The sequence below is a fragment of the Rhinoraja longicauda genome, chromosome 8 (assembly GCF_053455715.1).
Source record: "Rhinoraja longicauda isolate Sanriku21f chromosome 8, sRhiLon1.1, whole genome shotgun sequence".
Lineage (NCBI taxonomy): Eukaryota > Metazoa > Chordata > Chondrichthyes > Rajiformes > Arhynchobatidae > Rhinoraja > Rhinoraja longicauda.
In genome coordinates this window covers 20591622-20604736 of record NC_135960.1, presented here as the reverse complement: position 1 = coordinate 20604736, position 13115 = coordinate 20591622, and the positions used below count along the sequence as shown (strand labels likewise).

The window sequence follows — 13115 nt, the reverse complement described above, 5'->3', positions numbered from 1 at the left end:
AGTGAATAGTGGGGTACTGCAAGGCACGGTGCTGGGACCGCAGCTATTTACAATATACATTAATGACGGATGAAGGAATTAAAAGTACCATTAGCAAATTTGCAGATGATTCAAAGCTGGGTGGCAGTGTGAACTGTGGGGAAGATGCTATGAGTGACTTGGACAGGTTGTGTGAGTGGGCGGATGCATGGCAGATGTAGTTTAATGTGGATAAGTGTGAGGTTATCCACTTTGGTGGTAAGAATAAGAAGGCAAATTATTATCTGAATGGTGTCAAGTTAGGAAAAGGGGATGTACAATGAGATCGGGGTGTCCTAGTGCATCAGTCACTGAAAGGAAGCATGCAGGTACAACAATCAGTGAAGAAAGCCAATGGAATGTTGGCCTTCATAATAAGAGGAGTTGAATATAGGAGCAAAGAGGTCCTTCTGCAGTTGTACAGGGCCCTAGTGAGACCGCACCTGGAGTACTGTGTGCAGTTTTGGTCTCCAAATTTGAGGAAGGATATTCTTGCTATTGAGGGCATGCAGCATAGGTTTACTAGGTTAATTCCCGGAATGGCGGGACTGTCATTTGTTGAAAGACTGGAGCGACTAGGCTTGTATACACTGGAATTTAGAAGGATGAGAGGGGATCTTATCGAAACATATAAGATTATTAAATGGTTGGACATGTTAGAGGCAGGAAACATGTTCCCAATGTTGGGAGAGTCCAGAACCAGGGGCCACAGTTTAAGAATAAGGGGTAGGCCATTTAGAACGGAGATGAGGAAAAACTTTTTCAGTCAGAGAGTTGTAAATCTGTGGAATTCTCTGCCTCAGAAGGCAGTGGATGCCAATTCTCTGAATGCATTCAAGAGAGAGCTAGATAGAGCTCTTAAGGATAGTGGAGTCAGCGGGTATGGGGAGAAGGCAGGAACGTGGTACTGATTGAGAATGATCAGCCATGATCACATTGAATGGTGGTGCTGGCTCGAAGGACCGAATGGCCTACTCCTGCACCTATTGTCTATTGTCTATTGTCTATTCTCATTTGATCTATATCTTGCTGCAGCCTTAGACAACCTTTCTATGCTATCCACACCACCACCAATTTTCATTTGTACACACACTTCTTCAATCATATCTAAGTTATTAAAATATATCACAAACCACGTCATTCATTGATTCCAGTGGTATGCCTCGTCACAAACTTCCAATCAGAAATGCACCCTTCCACCACTAGCCTCTGCCTACATAAACAAGCCAATATTAGACCAATGTGCTTGAACCAGCCGACCATGGTGGGCCTTGTCAAATGACGTACTAAAATTCACATAGATGCCATCTACCTGAGTAGTCTTTATCAATCTTCTCAGTTACCAAAATGTTCAATCAAATAAAAAAGCAGCAATGATATGTAGAATAGACCAAAGCAATGTAACTAAAGTAATTTTTAATCTAGAAGTCAATTTGTGTTTAGCTATTACAGGACATTAGGAATAATTGACTAAATGGAGATGTACAAGAAGAATTAAGGCATAGAATTGCACAGCATGGAAACAATGTCTTTGGCCTAACGTGTTCATGCTGGCCAAGTTATTTATCTGAGTTAGTCCCATTTGTCGACATGTGGCTTCTACAATTCTAAACCTTTCCTGTTTCGTACACCTGTTGAAATGTATTTTAAACATTGTAACTGTACCCATCTCTACTGCGCCCTCTGGTATCTCATGGTATTCATCCACCACTCTATGTGGGGGGTAAAGTTGCCCCCCTGGGGCACTTTTAAGTCTTTCACCTCTCACTTTAAATCTATGCCCTCTAGTTTTAGTCTCCCCTATCCTGGGAAAAAAAGACTGAGGATTCACCTTATCTATGTCCTTCATGATTTTATACACCTTCAACAGGTCTGTAAACTCTGTAAGGATGCTAGAGTTGGAGAATTTCACTTACATGGGAGGTCTAGCCAGGACTCCTGTAACAGAGAAAGCTGAGATGAAATTTAATTGAGATATTTCAAATTGTGAATCACCTGAATATAGTGGAGAGATAGGACATGAGCAGAAAGATTAGAGGGAAAGCAGGGAAAAGGTTTTTCACCTGTACATCAAGCTCTGGAATGGAAAGCCAGATATTATCACCTAACTGTGAAAAGTTTTAGAATTATCTCTTTTCTACCAAAATCTACATAGAGATCAAAAGATGAAAAGTGATATTAGGCTGGATAGCACATTACAATACAACACTGAATCAGGCCTCTGGTGCTGTCATCATTCATGACTCTAGTATTCTAAATTTTAAATTGGTATTGGTTTTGGTTTAGTATTTTCATGTGTTCATAGGTACAGTTTTTTTTGTTTTGTTAGTGTGCTATTTAATTAAATCAGGCACGGTAGCGCAGCGGTAGAGTTGCTGCTTTACAGCGAATGCAGCGCCGGAGACTCAGGTTCGATCCTGACTACGGGCGCCGTCTGTAAGGAGTTTGTACGTTCTCCCCGTGACCTGCGTGGGTTTTCTCCGAGATCTTCGGTTTCCTCCCACACTCCAAAGACGTACAGGTATGTAGGTTAATTGACTGGGTAAAATGTTTTAAAAAAAATTGCCCCTAGTGTGTGTAGGATAGTGTTAGTGTGCGGGGATCACTGGGCGGTGCGGACTTGGTGGGCCGAAAAGGCCTGTTTCCGCGCTGTATATGAAATATGAAATAAATATGTGTGAAGCCATGGCAGGATTTGAAAACAAGGGTGCTATTTTTATTAACATTAAGGTTACACTGAACTGGGATACTTTGGAAGTCAGTGAGCACATGGATGACGGTTGACTGGGACCATATGAATTTGACAATAGGTGACAGTTATTTGACAGATATTCACAGATGAAAAGAACATGATTATATGGATGTCTTGGCTCATTAAAAATCTGTCATCTCACATCAAGCTGCCTGATGTACTTGTGAAATCCGTGTTCCTCAGAGCTAGCCATCACATCCCAATTCTGAGCTGCTACATATTTTTTTCTCCCTTTTGACCTTCAAGAAAATCAGACACTGCATAGTTATGTTTGATATACCATTGAGTTGTATTAAAACATTTATCATTTTTGAAAAACTTAAAGGGCAATATTTGAAGAAAGTGCTAAGAAATTTCCATGTAAATCAAACGCAGGAACAGCCTCTTCCCCTCCACCATAGGACTACAGAACAATCCTCCCATAAGCTAGAGTGTGTCTCAATCTTCATACCTACCTCATTGCAGACATTGGACTTTTTCTGTGGAAATTTAACATTACAATAGTACAAAATATATGCTGTGCTCTGGCGATTTTCCTCTTTGCACTACCTGTTGTGCTTGTGTGTGGCTTCATTGTACTTGTGTATAGTACTTCACAACCTCCTCCAGCCCCACAAATTGGTGCTCATTCGATTTCAGTTTCTTGCCCTCATCAGATTTTATGGCTCCATCATTGATGGCCATGCCTTTGACTGCTGAGGCATTTGCTTCCAAAAATCCCTCCTTATTTGACCAAGCTTTGATCCAATATTTTTAACATGGACAATGTCTTCTTCAAAGCAGGCATAATTCCAGGGCCATTGCAACATGGGTAATCTTCCAAAGAGCTAACATTGGCCAGCAGCCATCCTGAATCAAGCTTCTGGCATAAGATTATTGATAGACTGATCAAAATAAATGCATGTTGACAGTTTTCAGTCTATCATGAATTTACATCCAAGAATCTATGCCTATCATGACAAATGAGCGACACATGAAAGGAATGGAAATCTGTGTGGTTCATGAAGATATGAGTATTCACAAATGAAGCATGCTATGGCAGATTGCTGCAATCCATTGTCTGAACAACCTTGACAAATTCAATAATTTTGCAGTACATGCATAGCACCACTCCACAAGCTGCAGTTTCAGTTTTTAGTTTAAAAATTCAGCAAGCAAATAACCCTTCAGCCCACCAAGCCCACACTGACCATCAATCGCCCATTCACACAGGTTCGGTGTTTTACAGGGGCCGATTAACCTGGGATGTGGAAAGAAACTGGAGCACCTTGAGAAAACCCACCTGATCACAGGGAGAACCTACAAACTTCACACAGACAGCATACAAATTCAGGATTGAACCCGGGTATCTGGCGTGGAGAGGCAGTGGCTCTACCAGTTGTTCCACAGTGCTGCACAAATCATCAGACCATACGACTTTGGAGCAGAATTTGCCTATTAAGTCTGCTCTGCCATTTGATCAGCAGTTATCTAATTTTTATCAGTCAATCCCATTCTCCCACCTTCTCCCTATAATCTTTGACAGCCTCACTAATCATAAACCTCTCAATCTCTACTATAAAAATACCTAATGGCAGCCATCTGTGGGAATGAACCACCCTCTGGTTAAAAAAATGTCCCCACTTCATCTCCATTCTGATGCAGGAGAATAATATAAGTTGTTAATGCAGGAGGATAATACAAGTTGTATGATTTCTGCTACCTTGGAAAGAGAACATTAATGGTTCACTTAAAACTTGCATATAAAATAAGCTCATTTGGCAAAGGATTCTCACTGTTCTGTGGAATAAGTCAATACCAACCACAGTGTGAAATATCCTTCCTGCTGTCTCCACTGTAGCGGAATGCTTCATGACTGACCATTATATCACTGAGACCATGAAGGGTATTTTACATTTTGGATGAGGTGGAGATTATTTAATTACAAAACTGTTTTTTTTTTTTTCTAGGTGAAATAATCTAGGTGAAATTATTTACTCAGAAAAATAATAATTCCACAATGGTTGGTTGGAATTGTTCCTGTGAGTACTTTGCCTAAATGTTCACTGTTTTGTTTATTGTACAAAGTAACTTGAAGTTGTTAAGTACTTGGGATGCTAATATTCTCCCACTCCCAGTACCAATACCATTGGATGTCTCAATAAAAAACCCCATTAATTAATGGGAGCAGGACAGACAAAATATGTGGAAAAGCAAAATAAAAGTGATTGTTTCAGGTCAAAAGCTGTTTGTCGTAAATGACATAGCGAGAGAGTGCAGCATTTGTTCACCAGGTTAATTCCTGGGATAGCGGGACTGATATATGATGAAAGAATGGATCGACTAGGCTTATATTCACTGGAATTTAGAAGGATGAGAAGGGAACGTAGAAACATATAAAATTCTTACGGGATTGGACAGGCTAGATGCAGGAAAAATGGTCCCGATGTTGGGGGAGCCCAGAACCAGGGGTCACAGTTTAAGAATAAGGGGTAGGCCATTTAGGACAGAGATGAGGAAAAACTTTTTCACCCAGAGAGTTGTGAATCTGCCATAGAAGGCAGTGGAGGCCAATTCACTGAATGTATTCATAGAAAATAGGTGCAGGAGGAGGCCATTCAGCCCTTCGAACCAGCACCATCAAGAGAGAGTTAGATATAGCTCTTCGGGCTAATAGAATCAAGGGATCTGGGGAGAAAGCAGGAACGGGATACTGATTTAGGATGATCAGCTCTGATCATATTGAATGGCGGTGCTGGTTCAAAGGGCCAAATGGTCTACTCCTGTCTCTATGTTTCTAAAATAAGTTAATTTTAATCAACAAATAGGAAATCGATAAGCACTTCAGTCTCCTGAGCAACCCAGGCTTCACCTTATGAGATATATTTTCCTTGTCCTGTTGATCCCTTCACCATTTTGAATTTGAAATTAACATTTTCTCACTTTCCCAGTTCTGATGAAGAGTTTCCCATCTGAAACATTAACTTTGCTTCTCTTCCCACAGAATGGCCAATTGCGAGACTCCAGCATTTTAAAAAACAATAGATTTCCAGCATCTGCAGTTTTTTTTAAATAGCATCTCTGTATATTAATGATTTAGATTTGGATGTATTATGATCAGATTTTAAGAGTTTGCAGGAGCGAATGGCAAGGGAGTTCCTATAAACATCAAGGAGATATAAACAGGTATATGGCCATCACAGCAAAACATGCTCTCACACAGGTATATGGAATTGATAGATAAGTGGCAGATTATATTTAAACCTCATGTGAAGCACTGCATTTTGGTCAGAAGTATGGAAAGAGCCATTATAAACTAAAGATCTAAATTCTAAAAGCTGTACAAAAGTATCTGGGCAATGTTGTGGAAGTGATGAAGAAAACATAGGGAATTCTGGGCTTCATAATTAGAGTACAAAAGAAAGGAGGCTGCGGGGAATCTTTCTAAATACAATGAGAGTACTCTTTCCGCTTTGGAAAGATGTAAAGGCTTTGGAAATGGTTACATGGATAGACAGGAGAAGCTGGGTTCGCCTTGGGGTTGATTATTAAGATTACAGGAAAGGTGTGTCGACTTTGGAGAGGGCACCAGAATGATTAGGGGGTATGAGCTTCAAAGAGAGGTTGGACAAACTTGGATTGTTTTCTTGAGAACGCAGATTGAAGGAAAACCTGATAGAAGTATATCAATTTATGAGAGACATATTTTGGTCAGAACCTTATTGCCAGGGTGGAAATGTCAAAGTGTAGAGGGCATGGCTTTAAGGTTTGAGAGGCTTAAATAGGATATACGGGACAATTTTTCTTTAGAGGGCATGGCTTTAAGTTCTGAGAGGCAAGGCTTAAATAGGATGTACGGGACAATTTTTCTTTACACTGATGGTAGGTGCCCATAATGGGCTGCCAGGGGTGGTTTGGGAAATAAATATGATGGTAGCATTTGAGTCTTTTACATAGGCACCTATATGCAGGAAATGGAGGGATAAGGATCATGTGCAGGCAGATAAGAGTAGTTTATCTTGGAACCATGATCAGCACAGACTTTGTGGGCTGAAGAGCCTGTTCCTGTGCCTTGAAGAAAGATCCCAACTTGAAATGTCACATATCCATGTTCTCCAGGGATGCTGCCTGATCCCCTGAGTTACTCCATCACTTGTGTCCTTCTTTTTAACCAGTAATAGCAGTTCCCCGGTTCTTCATAACTATTATTCCTTGGTGAAATCTGAATCAATCTGTTCAGCTTGTTTGTCATTGTTATAATGTACTAACCAAAACAAGTAAAGGAGTGAGTGCTGGCTTTGCCAGTAATGCCTGCATCTCATCAATTTAATGTTATGCAACTTCAGTAATATTTTATTATCTGCAAGTGTAAAGTGGTAAACCTTTTTGCAGTTTCTATCTTCTTTAGCTGCCGTCTCTGGTGACCCATATTAATGGTCCTTTGCTTTAGTAAATATCTTCTGATTTAAGGTCTATCATATTTTCTTATTTCAATTTGGAGATTATATAAATGTTCAAAAATAAATTCTCAGCTTCTGTCTGGCAAATAAAAGTGAGTTTTATTATGACCCCAAGAAACTTGCCATCTCTCTGTCCATACAAAAAATTGTTTTACTGCTTCCAACCATAACCCTTTTTACTTAGTCCTTGCACAATTATCTTTACCCTAAATATGTTATTTGTTACTTGAACAAGTACTCAGGAAATCTAAAAATACATCTTTCATCCTATTATTTCCTCATTCGTTTAAATTAGATTCATATTTCCGTTTGATGTAGAAGACAAACAGTTTGCTCACCAAGTCCATGCCAGTTCTCAAAGAAATCCCATGAGTCCCATTTCCCTATTTATTTCCCTGGACACGATAATGAGTAGAACATGCTAACTCCACAAAGGCAGTACTGATATTTAGGATCAAACCAGGATTATTGGAGTTGTTGGGCAGCAGCATTACCGGTGTTTTACAAGAACTATTTCCCTTCTAGATATTTAATATCAAAGTCTATAAAGGCACTCATCACTCCAAACAATGTCAATTCACCTTAAATTATGCATTCATATTGCTGACATAATTGAAGATCAGTTGGCCTATAAATTTATGCCCTAAATACTTGAATAATTTTTGATAGAGAGTTTCATCCTCAAGTTACATAGTACAATATTTATTTTCAAATAATTGAGATATTCACAGTGGTCAAATTTTGAAAAAAATACTTAATCCAATGATATTTGTAATAAACTTTAAAAACATTATAATCACGGTCAATATTCAGAGATTCTGTTTCCATGAAAACCATCATAACATCAGAAAATGCACTGTCACCATTTAAAAATAATGAGGGGTGAATATTAAACACACCCTTGACCATATAATCCTCTTAAGCAAAGAAAAGATAAATTCATACGTTCTGGGAGCAGAATTAGGCCATTGGGCCCATCAAGTCTACCCCACAATTCAATCATTGCTGATCGATCTTTCCCTCGCAAACCTATTCTCCTAACTTTGCCCCGCAAACCCATGACACCCTATTATTTCAATTAATTAAGTAAATTTAGTAAATACAATGAAGGAAAAGATATTTCAATTTGGATAATATATACTGGAAGACTTAAATTAAATTAAAAAAAATGTTAGACTTGTATGGGAAAGCAATAAAATAAATTACATTCTAATTTTTTTCCCCTTTTGCTCAATTTGTAAACTTTTCCTGTCAATCAAAACCTGTAGTCTTCAAGGGCTGCAAATCTGAAGATGAGGATTGTAATGGTTTCACCTCTTTGTTCCGGCCAATAATAGCCAGGCTACTAATTATGTTGAACCATTAAATCAATTATCAATATTTGAATTTCAATGGTAACACTTAAAGTAAAGTATAATTTGTTAATTTCTTACCAATTTTGGCTTTACAAGTTCTGTTGTCAGGTTGCATCAAGTAGCCTTCTACACAGCCACACATGTACGATCCATTGCTATTCATGCATGTTTGACTGCATGTTCCATATATGCTGCATTCATCCAAATCTGTCAGAGTCAAATAAGAAGTTAATTTGGTGGCACATCGTCGAAACAGTCATAAATCAGTTATGTACAGTGGCCGACTTGTATCAAAATAGAGGAATTCTTGTGTTCTCTAACATCTTTATTAAATTGATAGGTAGAAAAAATAGTGGCTAAAACACAACAAAATATCTTGCTCTTATAAAGCTTTGGACATTAGACACAGGCCCTTTGGCCCACCAAGTCTGCACCAGCCAGCTATTACCCCAAACTCCAGCACTACCCGACACATTAGGAACAATTCTTTCAATTTTACCAAAGCCAATTAACTTACAAACCTGTACATCTTTCGAGTGGTCACGGGGAGAATGTACAAACTATGTACAGACAGCACCCATAGTCAGGATCAAACCCAGGTCTCTGGCACTGTAAGGCATCAACTCTACTACTGTGCCTCTCTAATTTTCCCAGGCAAATGCTTAATTTTCCTGCGGTCTGAACCTCAGATCCATAGTCAGAAATGGGGAATGCCACACTCAGGAGGTTTTAATTGAAAAGATTAAAGGCTTATTTGGATTTCATATCACTCAAATGATTCATATTTGTCACTGTGTTCTAATAAAGAAAACTTTTCCGCGATGGAAATTTTGCTTTCATTGGGTTTCTGATGTGGTATTTTGGAAGTTAGAACAGAAAATATTAAAATCTCAAACGAAATGCAATAATGCTACTTGCAATCAGATGATATAAACACATTTTTTGAGGGTACTGGGAATTATTTTTTTTAAATGGTGGAAATATTCAGTAGCTGAAGAAGCCTTCTTTACAGAGCTAACATCAGGTAGATGAACTTTCATCTGAGCAATCTGAGCATGTAGGCAAGATCCGAATCGGTTATAAATATCATGGTTTAGTTAGCAGAAGTATGACACTTGCTTTCTTATTGTTTACAGATGTTAAATTTTGTCATGAAGAAAGAAAAATGTGTGTTAAAAGTTCATAGAATACAAAAATTGTTTTCAAGCTAGAAATTCCAATGGTTCCTGCAGTTGATTTCTTTCCACCTGGATATTTATGAGATGTTTTATGGGTAAATATAATATGTGTTGCTAGCTTTATATAACAATGCACAGCAGGCTGGCAGGTTCAGATACTTCTATGCAGTAACATGAAAGGGCCTTAGACTCTTCAAAGATACCTTTATAATCGATATAATTCTGGGTGTTATTGAATCAATCACTGAGCTGCTCTAAGATCCGAATTAGCAGATTTAAATTGCTACCTCCTCGGTAAATAAAAAGATCAATTTCAAATCTTTCGAAAGGAATCCTTGTGTATTTCTGGTCGGGAAGGTCACACTCAATGATGCCTTTACCTTGTAATATGGCCTGAATTTTACATGATTCGGATTCACTTTTTTCAAATGTGCTCAGTAAGTGATGGCCAACCCTAGAAATAATCTCTACTGTGGAAAATTTCAGCCAATGATCCCAAAAGTGAATGCAGGACTATATATATGTGGTTGAGAAATGCCTCACTGAAAAAGTACCTTGAAGTAATCCAAAAACCTCAGTGCCTTGAGGTTCTTCAAAGCAGTCCAGGATTGTGTCATCTGAATGCATTCTATATGGTTAAAGGAAATGTTCCCAGGAGAACCTCATCAATCAAGAAACTCAGTGTGAGATTACATTACCATGATTTAATATTGAAAGGGATTCACAAAGATGTTGAATAGGAATTGTGTGATTCAAGTCATACATGTGGTGAATTAAGTATCTGCACTCTTGGACAAATTTTGCAATCCTTGTCCATTATCTTCAAGATCCCCATTATAGCCATAGCTTAAAAACACTATAATCAGGTATGTTTTTTGCCTGTGCCAAAATAACAGTTAAACATTCTCTAATAATATATTTGGCTTTTCAACACCTATAGCAACTTCCCACTGCTGTGAGACTGCACAACCAGCACTGCTCCCAGCAGACGAGTCAACTGTAACAGTTAAGGAATACACAGTAAACTGATGACAATTTATCCTTGTCTTTACTTTTATTTATAATGAATGATCTCTTGCTATGCACTTTGCAGCTGTAACACTGTAAATTTCCCCGGTGTGGGACAAATAAAGGAATATATTATTATAATCATAACTTGGTAGTAGTTCTTTATTCAGGCCTTGGTATCTAGGCTCATAGAAACTTCATGAGCTCCAGAAAACGGTTTAAATAATGGACGTTAGTTTTGCAGCTTGATTTCACCTCCAGGCAAACACAACAAAAGCAACTCTGGAAAGTTCACAGGAAGATTAATATTTAACCACCATAAATTGTATCAAACTATTTCAGGCTAAAAATGACAAATTGCACAATACCTATACGTGAATAATGATTCTTCAGAAAACAGTGAACTGACCTTCACAGCCTTTCCCATCTGGTGCTATATTAAAACCATTATTGCAGTAGCAAGTTGTACCATTTCTTGTGACTGCACACCAATACTGACACTGGGCTCGGTCACAAGAGGATGCAAATTCTGAAAGGAAACATATAAAGATTTGAGTACATACATTTCCTTTGAAAACAAACAAAAAAGAATGCTTCCTTACAGAAAGAATGAAGAATTCCTGGGCATAAGATTTGGATCCATAGTCTTGCATTTTTTCTTCAGCTTGTTTTGCATACTATCCCCATGGATCAGACAATATATAAATGCAATCAAGTCAAACCCAGTTAAAATAGCTAGAGACAAAGTCCAATATCTACAATGTGTTAGAGCTGAATTGGACAGTACCCGAGTTTATGGAAGGACCATTCAGGTCTGATAGCAGAGGAGAAGAAGCTGTTCCTGAGTCTGATGAGTCTGATGGTGCATGCTTTCAACTCTCTCTACCTTCTGCTGTACAGGAGCAAGGAGAAGAAATGACTGTGCCTTGTTATGACAAGCCTTTGTTTATGTCAGCTGCTTTTCCGAGGCAGCGTGAAGTATCATTGGAGTCAATGGTAGGAAGTGTGGTCTGTGTGTTGGACTGGGCTACATCTACAACTCTCTGAAATTTCTTGCAGTCTTGGGCAACGTCTGTTAATTGAAAATCCTGGCAGCAATGAATGCTTCATGGATCAGTGGGAGGATTAAGATTGGGAAAGGATAACATAGTTTGTAGCCCAGTCTGAGTGCTTAAGGCTATCTTGCATGTCTAAAAATAGGGAGGCATTGTTGCTGCTACAGTGATAGATTTTACCAAGGATGTCCTTGCAGAACAGAAATCTTCAGGAAAATGTTCCTCACAGAGATGTAGGTGGAAAAATACCCCCCCCCCCCCCTTAACATGCCAAGATGGATGTGACTTCCATTTAAAAGCTCCATTTCCTTTTCCTTCGCTTTTTGCACTTCTGCAGTTTGATCTGTACTTTTTGTCCACTATTCCAGAAATGCTGGAGGTAAGGGGAATTTATTCATCTGCTTATGGGAGCAACGTTCCTCACCATAAGACATTTATTAATTTAAATTTTAATCGACTCGAGATATGAATGTTGTTAGCAAGATCAACCTATGCATGAAGGTACTCCTACAACTGGACTGGTGGTTCTAGGATTTTAACCCAGTAATGCTGAAGGAATGATCACGTGTTTCCAGGTCAGAAAGGCAAACAATATGGTCTGATACGGTACCCATAATTGTACAGGCAGTTATAATGCACTGTTTTGGAACAAGGCAGTCCCATAGTGCCCCGACCCTCCCACCCCCCCTCCCCCCCCCCTCCCCTCCCCCCCCCAAAAAAAATGCATCTATGAATCCAGACCTTATGGCCAGGAAATCTTCATTCTTTCTGGTTTTGTTCCATTCATCCTAATGGATGCTTGATCATCGGTAAACATGAAATTCAATTATTGCATAATATATACGATATCAAAGATTATGAGATATTATCCTCACTAATGCAAAATGTAATGGGATGTCAAGAAGATGGAAATTAAGTATCCCAATGTTTTTTTGTTATGTCAGTAAAGTCTACGAGCAGAAACTTAGTGGACTATTTATATTTCATCATCTTCTCACATCACATCAATCTTTCACAAGTCTGTGTCCATAATTCCTCAAAAATGTCTTCCCATTCAATAAAATAAATGAATGTAACAACCTAATCTGCAATGTGTTTGAGATAACTATTGATCATCCACACCAACCTTTGTAGCTGGCCCTACTTCAATTCCCATCGACTTAGTTACAGTGGACATTGATTTGTTTGGGACAATGGAAGGCAGCTGCACTTTGTTATTGCTTGCTACTGTACAAAGGAGGATTTGAAGCAGGCAACGAAGCATGCAGTGCAAATTGACTTGAACATAATTATGCAGGCTAATGATCTTT

At 38.7% G+C, this 13115-nt stretch overlaps 1 protein-coding gene across 1 annotated transcript in view; it reads right to left on the bottom strand.

The window, feature by feature from the left end:
- Nucleotides 1–13115, bottom strand: part of LOC144595762 (low-density lipoprotein receptor-related protein 1-like) — a 1259652-nt gene that overhangs the window by 752278 nt on the left and 494259 nt on the right. The window contains exons 4-5 of the mRNA XM_078403382.1: nucleotides 11160–11279; nucleotides 8643–8771 (exon numbers count right to left, since the gene is read on the bottom strand). Of these exons, the coding sequence (XP_078259508.1) occupies nucleotides 8643–8771; nucleotides 11160–11279 (249 nt within the window). The remainder of the gene's footprint in view (nucleotides 1–8642; nucleotides 8772–11159; nucleotides 11280–13115) is intronic.